The sequence below is a fragment of the Caloenas nicobarica genome, chromosome 24 (genome assembly GCF_036013445.1).
Source record: "Caloenas nicobarica isolate bCalNic1 chromosome 24, bCalNic1.hap1, whole genome shotgun sequence".
Classification (NCBI taxonomy): Eukaryota; Metazoa; Chordata; class Aves; order Columbiformes; family Columbidae; genus Caloenas; species Caloenas nicobarica.
Genome location: NC_088268.1, coordinates 4110051 through 4133404, shown reverse-complemented (window position 1 = coordinate 4133404; position 23354 = coordinate 4110051). Strand labels below are relative to the sequence as shown.

Here is a 23354-nt window from a genome sequence, read left to right as displayed (position 1 = left end):
AGGAAGCTCCCAGGTTTCATGGTTCCACATACGAGAGTCACAGAATCTGAGCTAAAAAAAAAAAAAAAATAAAAAAAAAATAATAAAAAAAAATCTTGTTTCTGACCTTGTCTGCAGATTGAGACCAGAGGGAATTTAAAAATCAACACACCCATTGCTGCGCACTCTCTGGCTGTGCTGCCGCCAAGAATATCATCACCAAGAGCGCCGGAATTGGGCTCAACATGCTGTTCCTGTATCGCAGTTGTGCTCGCCTGTTGTGAAGCACTTCACTGGGAGTTCATTAAGATTCCCAGCAAAGACACCGCCATAATAACCTTCACGGTGACTTGCAGGGGGATGATTCAGAGAGACAAAAACTGAACTAATCGTTTTAAGAGCAAATTGTGTTAAGTGTTGGCATCCAGCAAGCCACATGGAGAGAAACGGCTAAATGGATTTCCTGGCTGTGTTACAAAAACCTTCCACAATGAAAGTGTAATTATAATTATTAAAATGAAAAAGTCAGGGCAGAAATCCTTTTGGAGATGGCAGAACAGTCACCTGAAATAAGTCACAGAACAATTAAGGAGCGAGCTCTTCTTCCAACAGTTTTTGAAGCTGCTGGGAGGCTTGGGATGAAGCAGCATTTGTGCAACCAGCAGGGAATTCTGAGAGGGAATGGACATTTGGAACTTAAAAACAAAATGTTTGCCTGCGGGCCTCTTCTTGCTCGCCACTTTTCAGGAAAACAGGTGTATTAACACCTTAACTTTTTACTTTGAAGTTTGAGAGATGTTAATTATTTTCCCTGGATTCATCCTCACGTGCAGATTTTGCACACAACTGCTGCTCTGCTCTCAGAAACTGTAACTGAAACACCGTGGGAGCATCAGCTGTCACGACGCTGTCAGAAACCAGCGCCCCAACAAAAAATAGTGCTGACAAACCCCGTCAGGAAGACACTGCAAGTACAGAGCTCTGGCGCATCGCTGAATTAAGTTAAATATAAGCCTCCATTTAAAAAAGTCAATTCTGAATTAAAGAAAAGAACCGAAACAACGTTTAAGCGGAGATGCCAAAAGCAATTGCAGTTCAGAGGGCTGTTAGGAGAAGTCCTAGTGCTACAGCAACCTATACACAGGTTTGCACAAGCTCAGTGCCAGAATGCTTAGAGCAACAAAACCCACAAAGAAGAAAACCTCAATGCCACGGACATCCAAGCAACGAGGAATTAATCTTGTAGCCTGCAACAGAGGGATTCGAGCCAGGGTGGGTTGTTACTTGCCTCGGGGTAAGCTTCTCTGCCAAAGGGAGGGGGGAACTCCACGTCCCCCCACTTCACTTTGCAGATGTAGTCAGCAGTCGCATCAATCTTCGCAGCCAAATCGAGGATGTAGACACCATCGTTAGTCACTACTTCATTTGAAAAAACAAAAACACACCACCCAGAATTATCTTTGTTGTATACAGAGACACGCGTTACAGATTCACTCATAAAATTTGATACCATGCAGAGATCACTACAAAAGCAAGGTCACCTTTGTTCCCCTTCTTCCACATCAGTCATTTAATTGTATTTACCAAACCCAGCGAGTTCTCTTAAGAACTAACTAGTGACCATGGTCATGGACCAGGCCCTGGCTCAGGTGCTTATTTTGTTCTGATCCAACAGAACAATTTTTATATTGTTCAGTTCTGACTTAACATCTCTTTCAATAGGATTTTTCATTTCCACCAGGAAATTAGATAACAGAACACCTGCCAGGAATCCTCATTTTGGATTCATTCAACTAATGGCTCTGGGACACATCATAGCCACTTTTGTACTTTTTTTTTGTGTATGCCACCTAATATTGTTGTGAATCACATAAATCAGAGAAGGATAAAGTACATGTTTCCGTATTCTGGAACAGAAAGTCCTGCTCCCAAAAATATCTGTTACCTAATGGATTGATCTCAAGGTATGTGAAATATAGATCTTCATAAAAGTTGAACAGGCCACAGATGAAGCTAGCCAAGACGCTGAAAAAAAAAAAAAAATTAAAAAAAAAATCAATCAAGACAAGTTCATTAAAGCAGCCAAACAAAGCACAGCCCACTCTGCTTCATTTATATTAGCAGCAGTCTGCAAATCTACTCTATCAATTTCTTTCATTCATCTTCTCTGGAAGAAGCTTAGCTGATGACTCAAGGAAAGGAAGACCTTGATGACTCATCTTAATTACACTCCACCAAACTCTGCTGAGAGCACAGTTGCTCAGAACTGTCGTATAGACATTTGGGCTGTTTAATCTCACCAAGAGACAGAAACGCATCCTTGTCTCTGTCAGATACACATCTTTGTCAGAAGTAAGGTTCGTTAGCTAGGATGGGGAGACTGCAGTAAATTATATTAGTGACAGGCTCCTTCAGCCCTTCAGTGCCAAACAATGCCAGCAGTGATTATGTTATGTTTGGAGAGATCATGACTCATATTAAGATAACTAGCTACAAGCATCTAATTAAAGGAGATGCAGGAGCAGCTTTGAGATATAGAGATAAGCTGGCAGCAAGCATAGGAATAGCAAGAGAATTCCTTCTGAGACTAGGCCAGAGTGAGGCAGAATACTTTTCTGAATTAGCAATCAGTCACATCTTATCATCATTTCTACTAAATTAAAAAAAAACCTCAAAACTCTTCTATGCTGGCACAAAGGATCAAAATTCAGTACGTCTCCAACATCTCAGAGGTCAAGACGTCAGCAGACTGAGTCAGTGCTCCTGTCAAGTGAAGGCTCAAAACACTATGAACACTTATTTTGAGTTTTACAAGAGGTTTGTATAAGTTCAAAGAACTTTGATTTAGGATGCATGGCATATTCTTGAGAGCAGCAAGAAGGGTAGGAGAGCAAGCTTTGGGGTGGAATAGAGCAAAGGGATGTTGCACTGAAATAAAGGAGAGAGCATCTGGCTGTCCAGCTGTGCCCAGAACTGGGCATCTCTACTTACTCCTTTTTATTTGCTGGTGCATGCTGCAGGAGATGTTTCTTTACATCCGATTCACTGAGCTTCTCATCCACCGCCACAAGCAGCTTCTGAGCTTTGGCATCAACGTCTCCCACATCCACACCCCCTTCGTGGTGGAACAGTACGTAGTCCCCCTCCCGAGCAGCGTATATGCACACATAGAATTCTTCCTCCTGCAGAGACCCAGGCACAAACATTAGCAGGTCACACTTCTGCTTTCTCCACTATATCGATCCATCCAAGCCACATGCAAGAGATTTTAAAGCACTTTTTAATGCTTTATTTGTTCCACCAACCTGTTTGTGAGGGACGAAGGGTTCAATCAGAAAATTCTTGAGGATTCCCTTAGCATTAGCGATCTGTAGGCAGAAAGCAAGACAAACACCAATAAATCCTTGTCCAATATCCACATTTATAAGCAGACATCATTGGTCCCAAGTCCTTGGCACAGTCCTGCCTTTGTATGGTGCTTGTATTGTGCTAAAGCAGTGATTTCAGCATCCCTGGCTTTCCTGATGGGCAGGCACACGAGATGCAGGTCCCTGCTGCTTCTCCCCGGCACAACTCGGTGCTGGAGCCAGCAGCAAACCAATGTCAACAGGACCAAGGCATCAGTTTCTTTGAGGCAGCAGAACTTTATCAGCTCCCAAAACACAGCAGCTAGGATGGCAGGCGTTTTGTTATCATTAGCATTGCAGTATCATTCCCAGGAGAAGAAATATTACAAGCCAGCACCGAGTTAAAATAAGGACTTGAAGTAACACTCAGTCATCAGCCAAAACACGCTGGCTGGCTACAATAAGAGGACAATTTTATGACAGCTTTTATACTTGTCTTGTTAAATCCGCCTTGGGTATTACAGTGAAGCAGCTATGCCAAGACACAGCGTCTGAGCTATCAACTGTGGAAGGGATTTTCAAAATGGTACCAGTTCCTGCCGAGCTGCCACCACACCGACCCTACCCAGCGGACGGTAAGAGGGAGCACCGAGCTGTGCTCCCCGTCATTTATCAGTGCTCATGTACCAGCAGGAAGTTCACACGTGGGACAGCTTCTCACTTGCTTTGGCATCAGCGTAACACGCATTTTAAACCACCATAAGCAAGAGAAATACCTGTGCACCAGATCCTGTCATGCACATAGGCAGAAAAGACGGAACAAAAATGTCATTTTTTTGTTGCTAGGGTGGGACTCACCGTGGTTTCTTGGCCCAGACGCTGTTTGAGCCAAACCTTCACCTGATCCAGAGTGAGGTTAATTCCAACCAGCCCAAGCTTCCCACGTCGCTTGATTAGCTGATCTGGCTTCACCACTAAACGCTACAACATCGTATGAGAGGGATTAAAAGAAAGATGCATTAGAAAGTGATTTGGGTAAAGTGATTCTCTGTAGATGGCAAAACAAAAACTTAAGGAAATTCTGGACAGCGTATGCCCTTGCAGAATTTCTTCAGTCTCTTGGACCCTGCAGCCCCTTGTAGCACTACAGAGCTCTGCCTTAGGGACAGACAGCATCCCTGCTCCCTTCTGGCTCTCTGCAAGTCTTTTTAGAAGCACTGCCGATATCTTCCAGCAATTCACTCATGCACTCGAGCATGGAACATTTAATTACTTAGTGCAGGGCTATCAGTCGAGTCCGTAAATGACCATGAACATCCATGTTCTACCAACCAATGACTTAATGTAATTAACCACTGGAAAGAGGCCAGTTTGGACAACTAATGAAAAGAGCTCTGGATATGTGTGCTCTACAGAAAGTGCGTGGCTATGAAACACAAAGATATAAAAGATCTTTAAGTGTTCCCTGACATTTTGCTGGGGTGGAGGAAACCTGAACAGTAGGTTTAACAGAAGGTAAAAGCTAGCCGTGGAGAAAGCACTCCACGATTTCAGAAAGGAAGGGTTTGAGAACAGGGACTGACATTTCAAGAGACTCTTGCTTTGTCTGAATTAGCCTCATTTACTTTGCTGTTATTAGAGGCTTCTTGTCTGCAGATTTCTCTGCTCATGTATTTCACAGAATTTTACAATCAGACCTCCCAGAAGGTGAAACTACAGCCTTGTTTCTTCATCAGCGTTGCACACGAATGTTGCAGAGCAGCAGCAGCAGCGACCGGTCCTTCAGGAGCGAGCTGGAGCGCGGTTCTGCTCCCAACCTGCCACAGCACGACAGGGAGCAGCACGGCAGGCAGAGCTTTGAGAAGAAGGCAAGTCACTCTCCTTACCTCGCTCAGCAGCCAAGGGTGGTCCTGGGTGAGCCGTGCCCAGTCAGTGTCTGGGGTGACTCGCGCATACTTGAAGCGGTTCTGAATGGCAGAGGACGTGCAGATGTATTTATACAAGAATTCCTTCCCTGTCTGCTCGGAGATGGCTTTGGCTGACATGGCTACCTAGTCTGAATAGGGGAAAAAAAAAAAATTAATCAGAAACAGAGTCCAGTTCTCTCAGAAAACTCCCAACCACTTAACTCAGTGCAAAACCAAAGCAAACACAGAGCTGGGGCTGCCTCTCCGCATTATAAATATGGTTATAAAACTCACAGGTTTGTTGTGGGATCTACATAACATAGAATCTACCAATTTCTTCTAGGTCAGCACCAGGGAGTGGCAAAGCAACAGGAGAAAACCCTCCCTCCCTCCCACCTGTTTTCTGATGGCTTGCCACACTTCCAGTGGGAGCTTGGCTGCAGGCAAATTAGCAATCCCCCCATACCTTTTGCTAAAAGGAAAAGAAATCCAGTATTGCCAGTATTATCAAGACCAGAATGCACTTACATAATTGGGTTTTTTTGTTTGTTTCAGAACCTATATGTCTTGGATGCGGGTTCACATCCTACAGAATAAGATGCTCAAAACAAAGAAATTACGGTAAGAAATGTTGCAGCTACAGTAAACATATATTTAAAAGAATACTTCATCCCAGTGAACCTGTCTGCCTGTGTCAAACGTCAGAACCGAGTCTTGTGATCAGCCAGAAGTCACCAAGTGGTTTTGATTTCTCCGAGAGGTCAGAGTGCTGACAGGGAAGCTCGAGCAGGGGCTCGTGCTACATCCCGAGTGACTGGAGGTCACATCACTGTTCCCCAAGCGCAGCCAGCGTGGCAGGAAACACACAAGCTTGCTTAGGATGGTTTCTGGGAGAAATGCAAAGCAGAAAGGCATCAACACAGAAAATAAGAGCTCGGATTCCATCCAAGTATCTGGACAGTGAAGTATTTGAATGGCTCAGTAAGACTAACTGCACATGATGACACAAAATAAATGCCCCACTTAAGACCCACAGAGGGAAACAGTTTTACATTCCACAGTTACTTCTCTTGCTGCCTTCTGGGTAATAACTATTAGTAATCCACTGGGTTGTTCATCCTCTAAGCAAGCACAGAATATTCCAGGGAATAATTAGGCATCATTAGAAATAAAGACCTTTTTCCCTAGAGCAGGAAGGAGGAGGTTTGGTATCATCCTGTGTCCCTCCCCCCAAAACATATTAGATATTTTTTTCTGCAGAAAAAAAGTAGTAGGAGGCATGGTGCATTCTCTTTGCGCCTCTAGAATGAAACAGGTTGGACCAAGTGCCGTTATTGAAAGCTGTTAACTAGGCTTAAGGGCTGACACTCAAATTTGCTGGTAACATCTTTTCAAACGCAATTCAAGTGTTAACAGAAAAGGAGAAGCTACAGAAAGGGCAAGAGCTGTTAAAAAAGTGTTCCTGGTTTTAGAGAATTGTTATGTAAAACTCCAACGTGATTTCAGTGCAGCTTCCAATTTACTCTCTGCCACAAAAGGGCAAGAGCGTAAACTGTCGTAATCTGCATTAAAAACTCAAAAGGTTAACAGAGTTGCTTTGACTGCTTAATCTTTATTAGCAAGGAAGCTGCAAGAGACAGAAGAGTTTAACTACTAGAAACCAACTAGAGTTTGCTGCATCAGACTAAGAATCTCAAGTGGGTTTGCAGAACTGGTTTGCATCTATCCCCTGCTACTTGTGCATCAGTTTCACAGTATCATTCCGAGGCAGCTTTTTTCTTAATTGTGACGCATTGTCTGTGCATCAGATAAGCATTGTCAAAAAGAATATGCCAGCTTCTCTGACCAAAAGCTTAGAGCTTTATCATATGATCCGTCAGCCACAGGCTAGCTACAAAGACTGTACGCTAGGCTAGTAGTTGGCAGAGCTGTAAGAAGAAAAAAATATCAGGAAAAAACCCCACCACACCTTATTCTGCAAGCACGCACAGCCACATTCAGCGCCCACAAACACCGCGCTGCTGCCTCGTCTTCACAGCAGCACACACATGCTACGGTAAGTCATCCGTGCTGTAGTGCTGAAAACTTTCCATTACGAGTCTTGCTTTAAAGCGGTGCTATTTCTGAGAGCAAATCCTGCTCCCGAGTTACCTGCAGCTATTTATTTTGCCTGGTAGGAAGCTGGAATACCCTTGCTTTCCAAGCCCTTAGAAATCCATCAACTGCCTCCTCTACAATATGCTCAGGGCCAGTCTCAGAGAAAAAGCATCACATTTCACTGCAGTAGAAGCAGATGGATAAAACAGCAAATATATTTCTTCATCTAAAAAAACCCTGAGTATTTTCCATTTCTCCAGGGTGACACAGTCCCTGAACAACATTGCAGACATTCAGTCTACATTTACAAATTAAAACAATCAAGCCGATGCTACTTAAGCCCATGACCAAGATGTAATTGTCTGCAATTGCAAGAAACTGGACCCAGGACATCCCTCAGGTCTTATGAAAAAAAGAGTCTTGTAAAACAAGAAGTCAGTGGGAGCAACAGTGACAGAGTTGGGATCGCTTAAACCTGAGGGACATCCCCACAAATCATAGCACTGGGAAGCTGCTCATCTCAAACTTTACTGGCCATCTTTATGCCACTACATTCTGCTGCTCCCCTCATTTCTCTCCCAATTTCATCACCTCATTTTTGCAATAACACTACTGGGGTAAAGAGAGAAAAACCTAGAGGATTATTACAATAGCAGTAGATTAAAAATGACAAAATCCTTGTGTCATGGCAACAGACCAGCAGGCGTGAGGCTGTGTTACCCTCCTCTGCCCACAGCTCATCGAGACATTCCCTAATCATTAGCAAGCCTTTAACCATGCCCCTCACTTAGTTTTTCTGCAGCTCCAACCCTGCCTTTCTCATGGGATAGACAGCACAAAACAATTGCTTCAGTCTGCTGAATTGTTAAGCTAGAAGATCAGCCGGAAAAAAAAAAAAAATCCATAAGGCATCAGCAATTCTTCACTGTATGTGCTCGTGCAGGTCCCTTATCAACCAGAGAGACATAATTAGAGCAGGGTCCATTAACTATTTCCATCTGTTCTGCAAACACCGAGCAGGAGCACGGACTGCAGGTCAGCACTGAACTCGAGGAGCAGAATCTTTGCAGTTTCCCAAGAAGGAGGCAGGTTCGGACTCTCATCTGTCACGGATAATCTGATTTTCAGCCATGCTTAGCACCTGCAGTTCCAACCAGTGCTGATGTGAGTAATGGATGCATCTCTGACGAAAAACAGAGGCAGGGAAAAAAAAAAAAACAAACACAAACCACCACCAAAATAATGCCTTTCTCTGTACCAAATACAAGCTATAGGATAACGTTCTTTTGTACTGATTCCCTCCCAGACACTGCTCTGTTCATGATTCATTAGGTAAACTGAAATAATACAATTTCCTTATGACTTTAGGCCCCAGATCTTGCAACCACCACACACGATGGTAGAGTCCTGTCAGCAGCACAAAATGCCTTTTCCAGCCTGCTCTCAGCGTGTGTCCTCTGCTGCACAAGATTTAGGAGAGAGGCAGATAGAATTAAGAGTTTTTAAACCTATAATGCCTCTCCGGCTGCCTGGGACGCTTTGCTGGTTGTCCTGCGCTATCACAACCCTTCGGATCTGGTTATCATAAACTGCTTTGCCTTTTCCTTTGAAGGATGTATGATGGACACACGGCTGGTTCGTGGCCAAACCTGCTGAGCGAAGGACAATCTCCTGCCACTTTAGAGCATTTTCTACAGTGCATGCCATGAACTTTTCGGTTAAAATGCAATAGATCATAGGATCACAAAGCAGTTTGGGTTAGAAGGGGCCTCAGGAGGTCAACTAGTCCAAACTCAAGCTCAAAGCAGGGTCAGTTCTGGATCCAGCCTGAGTTACAAGGACCATTCTTGTGTTTTGAAGTGTGCTGGCCTTTACTTCTTCAGCAGAAGCAAAGAGCTTTGTTGAACAGATGCCACACACCCAGCCTTGGGTTGACAAGTGGGTTACCGGTGTAAAAATAACTTATTTCTGGAGCTATTACTGATTTCCATGAATGATTAAAAAAAAAAGCTTTCCTACACCACAGAGACCTTTGTATCATCACCCATAGCCAGCAATTTAAAAAGTGCAGGTTTTCAGCCTCTACTAGCAGCTCCAGAACAAGTAAGAGAAATGGATTAGATCACATTTTCAAGGGCTCGGAAGCACTTATTCCCTCAAAACATCACTTGTCAAATATAAAAAAAAAAAAAAAAATTAAAAAAGAGACAAGGATTAAAGAGCTAAACATTGTGTTTGCTGTGACACAACTTATACATCTGCCCCAATACACTGGCGACTAGCTGAAGGGAACATGCAATACAGAAAATAGATGTATAACTATGATCTTCACTGGTTTGTGTTCGTACAGGACACAGCGCTCACACACAGAATTTTCTTCGATTCAGATCAGAACCATACTCCATTCCAGTCAGACCCGAGCAATGCTTCTGTTGGGAGAAAAAGACTCCCTCTCCAGTAAATATTTCATGCCCTCTCTTTCAAGAGTTATGTCAACAAAACCACACTGTAAAGCAACCTCCCCCTTCCATCCCAGGTCATTTATTAACACAGTTCAAGACTGGCCAGTATTTTCAGCCCCCAGCAGCGTGAAAAGTTACATCAGCATCCACCTGGCCAACAGGCGTGTGTTTATCAGAGCAGAGAGGGCTGGAGAAGAGGCCCTGCGGAGTCAGCCAGCTTCACAGGTCCACGGACCTCAATGCCGTGTGTTAGGAAATGCCTGGCACCGTTCTGATATGATACAAGCAGGTGCAATCACTGAGCCGGTAAGCACGTCAAACGCTCAGCTCTAGAGAAGGTTCCCTGCAGATGTGGAACATTTGAGAACAAAACAGCAGCTGGGAAGGGGAACGGACAACAAACCGAGAGCAGCAGGCAGGCTCTAAACGCCCTGGTGAGCATCTAGTGCCAGAAGTAGGGTATTTAGAACCCTGTCTTTAAACACCCTCTTATTCTGCAGCTTTGGGGAAGGTCCTTAACAAGTTTATTCCTTAAATCTTTCTCCACATCCCATGCAAAGCGGACAGTAGCAGCGTGTACTCTAGCCCACAGGATTCCCAGCTGTGGCTGTGCTTTGTGTTGGGTCCCGCTTTGAGCGGAGCTGCTAACGGTAGGAAGAGCCCTGCGTGTTCATACAGAATCTTGCATGTGGAAAACTCTACAGGGCTTGAATAACATTATCAGAAAGCAGAGCCGATATTCTGCGCTCCAAACCCAATCAAGGAAACAAAGCAAATACAGGTATCTACAAAACAGTATATTCAGGATGCACTTGAGTTTTCAGTCTTTAGACGCTATTGCAGACAACAAACACAGTTCAACAGAGAGAAAAGAGAAGTGCGCACAGAAGGAACAAGAAAAACGGCAGGTGTTTGCAGGTAGCATATAAAAAGCTGGAAAACAGCCATTTCACAGCTCCTGGAACTGTCACATCCTTTCACAGAAGGCAGACACAGGCTATTCAGCCTCCTGCTAGTACACAGAGATCCCCAAACGGGGGCTGCTGCCTCCACAGAGGAATTTTCCTCCTGGCGAAGGATCCTGGATAAGGGATGAAGGGAAGGAAAATGCAAACACTGGATCTGCTGTGGCACAGACAGGCGCCCTTTCTCCCAGCCCCTCCTTCAATATTTGTGCTGTGCCCATCGCAAACACGACGAGCCCTCAGGAACGTCCCGTTCAGCCGAGACCGCACCGAACACGAGTGTTTTTAGCCGGGGAGGGTGGGCAGCGGGCGGCCCGCAAGGTCAGGGCCGGCGGAGCGAGGGGGGAGCCCGGGGCTCCGGTTCCGTCCTGCACCGGGACGCTCCCTGCTGCCACTTGAGCAAGACCCCGGCGCTTCCCACAGCCCGCGGGCTGGCTGGGCCCACCGAGCTTTCCCGCAAGCTCCAGCGAGGGCGCGGATGCGTCCCCCCCCGGGGCGGGAGAGGCGCTGCCCGCCTCCCTCCCGCCGAAAGCGCGTACCCGCTCCGCTCTCACCCGGCCCGCGGGACCTCCGGCAGGAGCAGCGTCCCGCGAGGTCCCGCAGCCGCCCCCCGGAGCGAGCTAACGGGTCCCGCCGCGGTGCAACCACCCCCCAACACTCACCTGGGCGCCCGCTCGGCCGCACTACCCCGCACCCTGCCCGGCGCCGCCGCCTTTTGTTCGCTGCGGCGCGCCTGGGCCTCCCCAGCCCATCGGCCTACGGGCGCCGCCGCCTCCCATTGGCTGCGGCCGCCACCACGTGTGTCTTGCCTGAGCGGAGGCCGCGCTCTCATTGGCCGCCCGTAGTGGGGTGCGGCCGCGCGGCCTTGTGGGAGTCGTAGTTCCGCCCATTCCCGCTCCCGCCCCCCGGCCGTGACCCCCCGGGCCGGGACGGCGGGCCAAGCGGCGCTGACGCAGGGCCGGAGCAAAGGGCCGCGGCCACGCCGCCGTCACGCTCTGCGTCGTCCGCCTGGGCTCCTCACCCACCCGCCCCACCTGGCTCCGGGCCCGCTTGGGGCTCCCAGCGCCGGAGCGGCCCTCTCCCCCGCACCTGCTCCCGCTGGCGCCGCTGGGCCCCCGGGCAGCACGGCCTCCTTGCGTGCCCACACCTGCTCCTGCGCCCACCGGGATGTGGCCCTGGCAGCGGGGCAGAGCCGGGCGTTCCTTCCTCAGCACTGGGGCAGCTGTGAAACCTCCCACGGGGGTGGCATAACTGCGGGGGCAGGAGGTGCCTGGTGGTGCCCTCGGTGGGGAGTGGCAGAGAGCAGCGCTGCTTGGAACGGAGCGTCACCTGCGTACAGCACCAGCGTACAACGCCCCCGGAGCACGATCCCCAGGGACACGGCCAGCAGGTGCTTCTCACCCGTGCAGGGCAGCAGAAGGTGTACAGATCAGAGACACGAAACAGGGGAAGAAAACACTTCTGAGGCGTTGTGAGGCCTCGGGCAGGACGCAGCCGTCCCACCTCCCTGCTCGTGACTGCCCCGCTTGTTTTGTGAGAAGCCTCTAACGGCAGACATCCTGTCTCTTCTGCTTGCCAGAAATATCCATCGCATGTTCATTTTTTCCCCCTCATATTTCCACGCATCAGCAACGTGACCCCCTGGGGACGGGGTGTGTCACACTGACCTCCTACTCCAGGGCTCAACTGACATTTATCTCACCACCCGTGTGTGAGACACCCGGCCTCCCCGCCACACTGCAGCCATCCAGCCCCGTCCCAGCAGCCATGGAGCAAGGACAGGCCCTGTCATTCCTGAGCCGCATCCAGAATCCAGCAGCAGCGCTGAATTTCCCCATGGCGAAGCTAAATCTCACAGGCTCCAAACAGGACAGACACACCACACCCACTCTGAGTCATTTGGCAAGAACAAATTGCTTCAAACATTCATCTTGGCAGGGTCTTACCCAAGGCCAAAATGAAGTCAAGACTAAAGTCACTGATAGGAGGAGAAAAACAGCAGTATCTCCCATTCATCATTTGTTTGTCCAAGATTGGACACTGCAGTGATGAAACTGGTACCACAGGCTACCAGCAAATATCAAAAATTACTGGATATGCTTATTCCAGAGAGAGGCGGTGGGCTGCCCTAGTGAAACCCCTGTAGCAGGCACCGGCTTGTCACCTGGCCGAGCAGAGGAACCTGTTCAGCCTGACGTTCAGCAGAGGGACTCACACGATTGTTCTGCAAAGCAGTTTTACCAAGCGTGGGTGCTCCCACACCCCTTTTCTTTCTGGCTGTGCCTCCAGCGCAGGGCTTTGGAAACGTGAGTCTAAGGACAAAACCCCAACGGGCGCCAGATCCTCTGTCGGTTGGACAGGCTGGGTGAGGAGAGACGACGTGCGAGACCCAGCGAGCGCCCGGTGCTGCAGGGCCTGCACACATTTGGGTAGAAAACGTGCATTTTGTATTTCCTTCCCTTCCAAGCAGCGCAGCCCCTCCCAACGCACCTACCACCACCCACGCCTGTCCTACTTCCGCCGCACCCCTGACCGGCCCGCGCCGCGCGCCCCCGCACCGCCGTGCTTGCGCGGACCCGCCGTTAACGGCAGGGCCGGGCCGCCCCAGCGCTCGGCTGCGGTAACGCAGCGGGTGGCGGTTGCCGGAGACACCCGGCCCGCGCCTGGCGGAGGCCGCAAGGCCGGAGGAACGCGCCCGCTCCGAAGCAGCGAGCTGCCGTGCCCTGCCGTGCCGCCTCGCCGGGGGTTACAGCCCGGGAAGCCGCTCCCGGGGCCGCGCTCGGAGGCACCGCGGGAACGCGGGAACTCCGTGCCGGGGCGCGGGAAACATCCCCGGGCGCGCCGCCGTAACGTCACATCCTGGGTGGGGCTTCGCACCGCGCCGGAAGTCGGGCGGTTGCCAGGCAGCGGTTGCCAAGCGACGGCGTCGGAGCGGCCATGGCGGCGGACGGGGCGCAGGGCGGCACCTTCCTGAGCTTCATGGCCGAGGGGACGCTGCTGTACCAGCGGGGCGAGTACGGGAAGGCCCTCATCTACTTCAACAACGTGAGGCGTGGCGGAGGGGGCGGGGGTGAGGCCGGCGGGAGGGCGCCCAAGGCCAGCGGGGGGTCCGCGGGCAGGTGGCACTCGGAGGTGGTGGCCTCGGTGGGACGTGCGTGGCGGTGGCACTCGGTTCACGTGTGGGCGGCTGGCAGGGGTGGCAGGACGAAGGGAAGGGGGACACGGAGGACCCACAGCAAGGGGAGGTGGCGGCGTGAGGAGGTGCAGCCCGCGGAGGTGGTGGCATTAGGACAAGTGTCCCCAGGGGCTCCTGGAGGGCACAGCGCGAGGGGAGGTGACACACGCGGGGCAGCGAGGGGATGCGGGTCCTGTCTGGTGTGGGGTGATGCTGGGAGAGGCGTTGCAGCACCTGCAGCATGGCAAGACGTGGCAGCTGCAGCAGGAGTGTCTGAACAGCAACAGAATACTTTTTGCAGTCAAAACGTTGTGTTTTTATCCTCGTCCGTCATCAAGATCCACGTAGGAACACAGCACGTTGCATCAAATAAATGTGCTTGTGTGTATTTGTGCTGCTGAGCCAGCACTGACGACGTATCCACATCTGCTGCGTTCCAGGCGCTGAAGCTGCGACCAGGAGACAAGTACGCTCTCGTTGCCCGCTCAAAATGTTACCTGAGGCTTGGGGACACACAAAATTCCCTGAAAGATGCTGACGCTTCTCTCCAAAATGACAAAACCTTCTCCAAGGTAAACAGTGGGAAGTGACAATGCCTGGGGTGGCCAAGGACTGGTCTGTGAAACTCTGGAGGGTCTGGGAGACAGTTTTGTGTAGAAACAGCCAATTCTAAACACACCCTTGATGTTTTTCTTGTTTCCAGAGAACTGGAGGTGCTTGGGCAACAACTGAGAAAGGGTTTTAGGATCTGATTTATTGTATGCAGATTGCAATAGCACAGGGATCTCACTTCTGCCTAGCGGGGAGTTAATTGAGATCTCTGAAGTTTGTTTTTCTCTTTTACATGCTTTTTTTTTTTATTCCAAATGTCATTTTAGGGACTTTACCAAAAAGCCGAGACATTATACACCATGGGTGATTTTGAATTTGCGTTAGTGTTCTATCATCGAGGCTACAGACTACGTCCCGAACTGCAGAAGTTCAGGCTGGGTATCGAGAAGTCCCAGGAGGCAATTGTCAACTGCGTCGGAAGTAAGATGTTTTATTTTATGGCCCCTGCAAGCACAGCCAGAAGCTGTTTGGTGGGCAGCTGATGGCGAAATTGCCACACAAGGACCCTGCAACAACAATCTCTCTGCTTCTGGATTCATGTACTCAGTGGTCACTCTCAGATGAAACCAGAAATCACCAAAAAGAGCACAGCCCTGTTCTTTTTTTCTTCTTTTTTTTTAGGCTGAATGCCTGTTTATATACAGTATCTAATAACTTCAGTTATGTAAGTAAATTAACACTAACTTAAATTTCCAAAGTCACCGTGAGATGTTGTAGGTAATATAGAACAGAGCAGCTCATCTACTTGCAGCCCTGCTGATTACAGAATCTGTTCTGAGTTCTTTATCCTAATGTTCAAGGTTTATCGTTAAATTTGCCTTGCTACCCGAGACCGGCCTTCCCGAGATCCTGACTTTTCTCCAGTTTACGTTGCACAAGCCCAGTGAAACTGTTGACTTTTGCAATGGAGCTTTCATAATTTCTGGCTTAAATCATAGAACGGAGTCCCACGGGAGACAGGAAGGGCCAAGGACCCAGTGATGTTCAAAGCAAACGTAAAACTTGTCCCTTTCCCCTTAGTTTTTCTCTTAGCAATGCTCTCGTACGCAGACAAGCAGGGACGGGACGTGCAGCCGCTCTCGGGCGCACGGACACGCCTGTGACCTGCGCGGAGCACCCGGCGCTGCCCGGGCTGTGGGAGAACACGCCGGGCTGGTTGGAAGCTGCCCAGGCGGATCCCCAGAGCCGATCCCGCGCACGGCCGGGCACACCCTGCCTGCACACCCACCCGCACCGGCCCCGAGCCTTTTAACTGCCTCGCTCTCCCTGAAATCCAAAATAATTTTTAAAAAATCAAAATTTCAGTCCACCTCCAGCACCACAGATTAACTTCATGCCCTAGCTGTGTAAAAGCCCGCAACTCTTCCATATGATATATTTTGATTAAAAAAACAGGGAAAATTTCCAGATCTGGCTTGCTTTCCTCCATTTCTGCTGCTTTCTTAGCCTAATAGAAATGCCCAGATATCTTTGCAACTCTCAGCTGAAATGGTTCCCATGCTTGATATACTGAGCTAAGGGCTTGAAATGCCCTGAAGCATCTGGGCTGTAGGCAAATGAACAGATTTAAAACAAGATGTATTTTAAATCAACCTATAGTTCCTAGATGCAGGGGAAAAGCAGCAAGAAAACACATTAGCATTTGATCTAGATGTTTAAATAGCTGGGAAACACACACACATTAAGAGGGCACATCCCCAAAACTGTTTTACTGAATGTGCTTTGCTTGGCAGATTCAGAAGCACCTGCCTTCCGTGATACCGCATGTACTCACATCACTGATCGTGGCCCCGTTGCCTTGCTCAAGGAAATCTTCTACAACAGCATGCGAAGCTCTTCCCTTCCTTCTGAGCAGGCCAAAAAAGAGCAGTTTTTCACTTTTATTCCACTTCCAGCGTGCAATCTGAATAGCAGAACTGGATGCCAGAGTGCAAATGAAATGAGAGTTTTGCCCTAATGTCAGCACACTTTAAAATAACTCTCCGGATTGCTGGAGATCCCTGAGCTAATGAACTTTCTGTCTATTTTCAGCTTCAGCTGTGATCCCTCAGAAGAACCTGCCATCCTTTTTCTTCCCCCCTTTCCACGCAGGACGTAGATTGTCTCTGTAGGAAAATTTCCCTGTGATGGGAGCCCCCTGGTGCCACGTGAAATCAGTAATTAAAATCCCGAGAGGAGCTGCATTTATGAGCTGTATTCCCTGCTTACAGAACATACCAACATCCACGTATTTAATTTGAAATAATTTGTAGAAAGCTTCCTTTCAAACAGGACATTATAGGCTTGGCACATTTATGGTCATTTTAATTTCTAAAGCTTCTGCACTGCAGTTCTTGAACGCTAACAAGTTTTTTCTCTCTATTTGCAGGTCCATCCTCAGTTAAACTGGAGAATAAAGCGGATTTGTGCTTTATAAGCAGGCAGGCAGAGGTACAGGCTGAAGCGCTCTTGCTTTGTCAACTAACTTGATTAATTATAATGCTAATACTTTCTGAAATAGGCATTAGAGGATTAATAGTTTCTGCAGCAACATGGATGCAGACACGGCTGGTCTAGTGAAGCGCCTTCCGAGTGTAGGAACCACACTGATCCCTTACAAGAGCATTTATGCACCTGCTTTTAATGCAGTTCTGGCTCAAGCTACACAAAAGTTAGAGAACAAGGGAGCAGCACAGGGAAGAACCACCACGCGGAAGCAAAGCTCGGTTTGAAATTTCTCTACCAGCCTGTTTCTGTGGGGTGTTGCTGATCACCTGTCACGGGTTAATAAGTAACAGCACTGAGGTCAGAGCCAGGGTACATTTATCTACAGTATTTACTTTGCTTTCACCTGATGTTTAAGCTTCCGATTTTTGCTAATGGACACTTTCTCGACTGCTTAATTTTGGGGTGGTCCCCTGAAGGAAACCCTCCAGAACAATACAAGATACCGAGGCAGAATTAATTCTTGCTCTTACTATAATCCCCTCTTCTGTTCTTGGAAGCGAGGGAGCACTATTGGGTGCAAAATTTCAGTTGCTCATGACCAAAGCGATTGGTGAGACGCTGACTTTTTGCTTTTTTGTTTATATGGAGTGTAAACAGAATTCTGCTAATTCTAGTGTTCCCCACTAATCTCCCCCAACTTTCTTTGTTTTTTTCTTGCTGTAGAGCAAACAAGCAAATCAGAAGCTCCAAGTCAAACTGACTCCAGATCAAAAACAGACAAAGAAAAAGGAGCCAGTGAGGAATCAAAAAACAGAGCGACAGCTTCTTGGAGAGCTTTATGCTGACAAGGCCTACCTAGAAAAGTTGCTCAAGGATGAAGGTCTTTTTCCATTGTTTTTAACTAAATATTCCTCCTAAAAAGGTTCTTTATTTTTCTTATTTTATACCTCCATGACCACTCTTATTTGTATCAGCGCTCACGCAGCACATAGTGCTTGCAGTGGTCATGAGAGAGGCAGGTGTCTGGAGAGCACAGGTATTTTTGGAGCCAGATCCAATATTCATAACTACGTCTGAGCACATTTCCTTCCCTATTAAATGGCAGGCTTTTATATCGAACAATAAATAAACTCAAAGCAATCTATGCTGATGAAAAAAACCACAAACAGCATCATTACAAATTACTTAACTTCTGTCACGACGATAAATTCCGCTAACTCTTGCATTAAGTGCAAAGCGCTGCTTATAAGACTGTAGCTCATTTGTGGTTTCGTTATAAATGCTGTTCAGATCCAGATGTGGGGTTTCGAGAAGTATCTTATTTTAGAACGAGGCAGAGAGGTGATTCCCCTTTAGTCGTGTTTCTAGGGAACTCTTTACCCAGTAATAGAGAAGTAATTAAGGATATAATCTTCTCGCAGGTTTTATGCTGTTACTAACATTAATAATACATGTGGGCTCTCTGCTTTCTAGGCATGTAAAAGCCTCAATTTCCATCTTATGCTCTAATCCACAACACTTTCCAAAGTGCCATTTCAGTACAAATGCCCCATACAACTGTTTTGTCCAGTTCGTCATCGCTCATCACAGCTGCCTTCCGTTAATTGGGCCCCTTTTTGGCTCTTATCAGCAACTACAGGGGCTGGGAACAGCCTCTCCAGCTCACTAAAACACACAGAATGCATCACAGCAACGAGTCTTCCATAACTTCCCTCCTAATCTCATCAGTTCTCAGGCGCACTGAAGACTTCAATTCCTAGGACTATCTATCAGAGCAGAAAACCATTCACACGCAGTCCCCACCGAACTGCAGCTTCACCCATCAGATACATTAACACTCCCCTGGGTTTTACCTTCTTATTTTCAGATTTGATGGAGAGCAGCACAAGGCAGGGGATCAAAGTTGTGGACATGGTTTTGGATGGTATTTCCTACCTGGACACACGCAGCGAATTCTGGCAGCAGCAGAAGCCGATTTATGCCCGTGTGAGAGAGCGCAAGCTCAGGCAGCAAAGGTGGATCCGGGACAAGAAACAAACACCAGCTGAGATCGGCAGATACATCGTGAATAATATGGAGGACATCGACATGTGTAGGTGTCCTGGCTGGATGCAGTAAGAAAATGATGATTGGCACATGTAATTATTTGCTGTAGTAATTACAGTCCAGAACAACAGAAGCGGTGCGAGTACTAACAAACACTAGTAGGCAGTTTTTGGGGAATATTCACTTTTGTATTCTTCACCCTTCCCAACACTTTCTTAGACAGAGAATCCAACTCATTTTTTCCTCAGCTTTTTCTGTGCTTGAGGTCTTGCTGATTGGTTTTCAGGACATCACTTAGATACCAAAGCCAGCCAGGCCACTGCTGCACACTTAGCAAATGCCTCTGCTCTGGTAAGCAGAAGTTGTTTTATTGAGAGAATGCTGGCCACTGGAGTTAATAATTTCTATAGTTCAAAAATACCATTGTAGAGAGATGAAGAAGCTGAAAAACAGTGGTCTGGAAGGAGTAATTCAGCCACTTTTGTCTCTTTTTCTCTCCCGTGCTACATATTTACAACTCAGGGAAAATAACTTCCTTGTCACTGCAATTCAGTTCTTTTAAACTACAACAGCTTGGTGAAGGTTGTGTCAGAAACATCCTGCAGTCCAATCCCTGCAGCACTGTAGCCCAGCTGGTTAAAAAGAACAGAGCTCACCAGCAAAGTGCAAGGGGCTAATTTAGGACACAAAACCCTAAGTACTAGAGCTAGAACTTCATCAGAAGCACCATCTCCCAGGAGCAGGTTTCTTGGAGATCGGAGGAGGAGATGCATGAAGGGTTCGGAGCTCTAACCTTCCCCAAGCTTAGTCTGAGGCTTATAGAACTGCACTTAGTCTCACTTCCCAATATCACTGTGTCCACACATTAGCATTAAACTTTCCTCTTTGTCTCTAGTGCTGAGCGGCGACTCCCCTGAAGGAAGCTGCAGGAAAGCCGAGCGTGTGCTCAAAACAATCCAGGGGTGGTCAGACGATGAAGTTCCCAACAAGAACGAGATCATTGGAAACCTCCACAGCTGCATTGGGAACGCGCAGTTTGAGATGGGCCAGATGGAGGCGGCTCTGCGAAGCCACAAAGTGGATCTGGCACTGGCCAGGCAGAAGTAAGTGCTGAGAGGTTCAGATCGATGAGGAGAAAAAAAAGGAAACCACCTCTGTTAAGATGTTTTAGCATCAGGTAATGTTGTAATTCTCACCTGGAGATTTAACAGGGCAACACATTCAGACTCTGCCCTAGCGTCCTGGTCTCTAGTGACTCATTATCTTCTCAATTTCAAAAATAAGGAGCCTGGAGCAGATTTTTAAAGGATGTAGGCCACTGATATAAAGCTGTATTTAAAGAACGTAAACACAACGATGACCAAGGGGCAGGAGCTGGTACGGGACTTCTCTGGGACCCACAAGGTCTTTTATTAAGGGAAACTGAGGCAAAGAAAAGTGGAAAGACTTTCACAAGGACTACAAGATTTGCACCAAAAAGAAAAAAAATCAAAGACTAAACTAAAGCCTTTTCCCCCTATGTTTTATGGGCTGTCAGTTGCAACAGCTGCAGATCAAACCAAAAATCTATCTTGATTTTAAGACTTTCAGTCTGACATGGGTCCTTTACCTCAAACTCTCAACATTTAAGCTGAAGTCGTGTTGAGCACCAAAGAAAACATATAAGGCTGAAGAAAGTGCAGACTGTATCAGGAACAAGACTACTTCAGCTACTGTGATTTCTTTCTCTTTTCCACACAGCAAACTGCCAGATGCCTTATCCAGAGCCCTTGATAACATTGGCAGAGTTTATGCCAGAATCGGCAAATTCGAGCAAGCTATTGAAAGGTATGTAACATTAATAACAAAAGAGGCATAAGGTTGTATTTTGAATTTAATAGATGCTGTCGTTTCAGTTTCTTTATTCACACCACTAGCAAAGCAAGGGGGGCTGTGACATTTTTCATACCCACAGTACTTGGAACACTTTGTTTATAGAATCAGTAGTTGAAATTATAACTGCACCTACTGAGAGTTGTTAAGTATCTGCCTTTCTTGCTCTCTGTGTGAAGTTGGGAGGAGAAGATTCCACTGGCAAAATCCAGTCTGGAGAAGACCTGGCTGTTCCATGAAATTGGCCGATGTTACCTTGAGCTGAATAAAGCTGAAGCAGCCCAAATATACGGACAGAGGTCCCTGCAGTCGGCAGATGAGGAGGGAGACGTTGAGTGGCAGCTCCACGCTTATGTGTTAATGGCACAAGCACAAGGTAAAGGCGTCAGTACAAATTTTGTTCTAAGGATGGAGACAGCCTGTCTGTTCAACATCTTACTGAAAACATCTCTGATTTAACAGCTAAAGTAACCACTCAGATCAAGACCTATTGGAGACTTGCTTGCTTAACTGTTGTTGTTCTCTCGATCTTGGGTTAAAATAGATGTTTTCATTTGCCTGTGACAGTAAACTTGAAGAATTACTGGTCTGCGATCATCAACTTTGAAAAAGCGCTTGAGAAGGCAACGCTTATTCACAACGAAGCTGCTCAGAACGCCATCATTATCGTAAGTGGGTCGTCACAAAGAGGAGAGAAGCTCGGGGCAGCATCAGGAAGTCAGATGGAACTATTGTCTGGTGTTCTGTGAACTGACAAACAGTTTGCATGTTCTGTTAGCTTGTGTTCATTGACCCGACAGCGGGTTTGGGGTGATGGGACCACACCTGGCTCACCAGGCAACATTTCCAGCACAGACATTTACCTTTTTGGTGATCCCTCCTGGGGTTCCAGAGCTCCAGCAGACCCTGTTCTCCTGCAGGAAGAAAAATTATAGCGTGAGAGATGGAATCTTCAAGGCAGGAGATATTTGATAAGGGATATTAATGGGTAGTAACCACTGCTGGGAGAAATGAAGCTTACGGTAGGAAAGGAGAAGGTAGTGATAGCAGAGAGCAAAAGAAAACAGGAAAAGCTTAGGTATGTAACTGCATTTCTAGAGCTTTTATTAATAACCCATATCACTTTCAGGCCTTGGACGATGTGAGCAAAAGCTTCGTGAAAGAGCTGAGAGAAAAAAGGGAAGAAAGGGAAGCTTACTCTCCTAAAGGTAGTTGTCACTTAAATCTCAGCACCTCATAAATATAAAAACTCCCCACTTGCCTTTTCTGGAACGCAGGCTGAGGCGTGGGAACAAATCACTCCCTTCCCAGGTAGCAAGCATTCACATTTCTGGCCCATATTGCATCCTCTGTACTAGTACACAGGAGGAGGAATTAATTTTTACGTGAAGCCATAGCATAGTTCTAATTTGTGACTTCAGTTTTTGTCAGTGAACGCTCAATCTTAAGCTGGTGTAAACCAAAGTCAATAATACCAATGCAGCCCTGGTAACAGTGAGGGAGCCTCGTTTCACCCTTCAGTGCCATCCATTTAAAAAACTGCTTTTAATTACACTGAAAGCAGCTCCAGCGCCTAGAACACAGAATGGCGGGCGCAGTCGGAAGCGAAATCGTTTCAAAACATGACTGTGAATACATGAGATCCGCAGTGTTGAGATCTTCAAAAACATCAGCTGCATTTTAGAATCCACATTGTGTATAAGTACTGATTTCCTTACAAGTATCGAATTAAAATCTCGGTGAAAACACCGAATTCGTGGCCACCTCGGGGCTATTCCCGGCCCGGGCAGGAGGTGGCGGCACCTCCCCGGTGTCCCCCGGTGTCCCCGTCGCCACCACCCGGGGGATGATGAGTCCGGACACGGCGCTACCAGCTCCGGGTGTCCGGCACCTCCGACCGTGCAGCTCAGCCCCTTAAATCCCCAGCAAACTGAGTCCTGGGAGACAGAAAATAGAAGGGAGCTTTCTGCTGGTGGTGATGGAGGGCGGGAGTCAGGCTTGTCTTGTCCCCTACCGCTGGCTCAGTGCTGGAACTTAGTTTAAAATTGCCTTTTTCCTCCCCAGAGCGTGATTTCAGCCGTGAAACATCAAAAGAAAGCCTCGAGAAATACAGAGGGGAAAGTGAACTAAGCATAAAGAGCCAAGGTGATGAAAAGCAAAACGAAGCAGCCGGGGATTATGAAGGTGAAAAGGAAAAAGAAGCAGACGGGAATTATACAGAAGAACCCGGAGACATCAAAGAAGGAGGAAACGAACCAGAAATTAAAGAGGAGAGCAAAGAGGAGGAGAAGGGGAGCGAAGAGGAAAAGAAGGAGAGCGAAGGGGAGAAGGAGAGCGAAGGGGAAAAGAAGGAGAGTGGAGGGGAGGAGAGGGAGAGCGAAGGGGAGGAAGAGAGCGAAGGGGGAGAGAAGAGGCAGGAAGAACCGGGAGGGGACGGGAAGCAGCCGGACCCGGCACCGGGGTAG

At 47.7% G+C, this 23354-nt stretch overlaps 2 protein-coding genes across 2 annotated transcripts in view; one reads left to right on the top strand and one right to left on the bottom strand.

The window, feature by feature from the left end:
- The window catches only part of ACLY (ATP citrate lyase), a 24467-nt gene extending 12955 nt beyond the window's left edge, over window positions 1–11512 (bottom strand). Inside the window, exons 1-7 of the mRNA XM_065651430.1 lie at window positions 11420–11512; window positions 5213–5382; window positions 4185–4307; window positions 3285–3347; window positions 2971–3161; window positions 1925–2004; window positions 1268–1398 (exon numbers count right to left, since the gene is read on the bottom strand). Of these exons, the coding sequence (XP_065507502.1) occupies window positions 1268–1398; window positions 1925–2004; window positions 2971–3161; window positions 3285–3347; window positions 4185–4307; window positions 5213–5371 (747 nt within the window). The 5' untranslated portion in view covers window positions 5372–5382; window positions 11420–11512. The remainder of the gene's footprint in view (window positions 1–1267; window positions 1399–1924; window positions 2005–2970; window positions 3162–3284; window positions 3348–4184; window positions 4308–5212; window positions 5383–11419) is intronic.
- Window positions 10510–23354, top strand: ODAD4 (outer dynein arm docking complex subunit 4; the record flags this gene model as incomplete). The annotated part of the gene is made up of 13 exons (XM_065650813.1): window positions 10510–10541; window positions 13721–13802; window positions 14373–14504; window positions 14811–14964; window positions 16913–16974; window positions 17695–17851; window positions 18839–19063; window positions 19913–20120; window positions 20758–20844; window positions 21069–21265; window positions 21457–21557; window positions 22019–22097; window positions 22954–23354. Coding segments are annotated over 13 exons (1917 nt in total), but the record flags the coding sequence as incomplete, so codon positions are not given.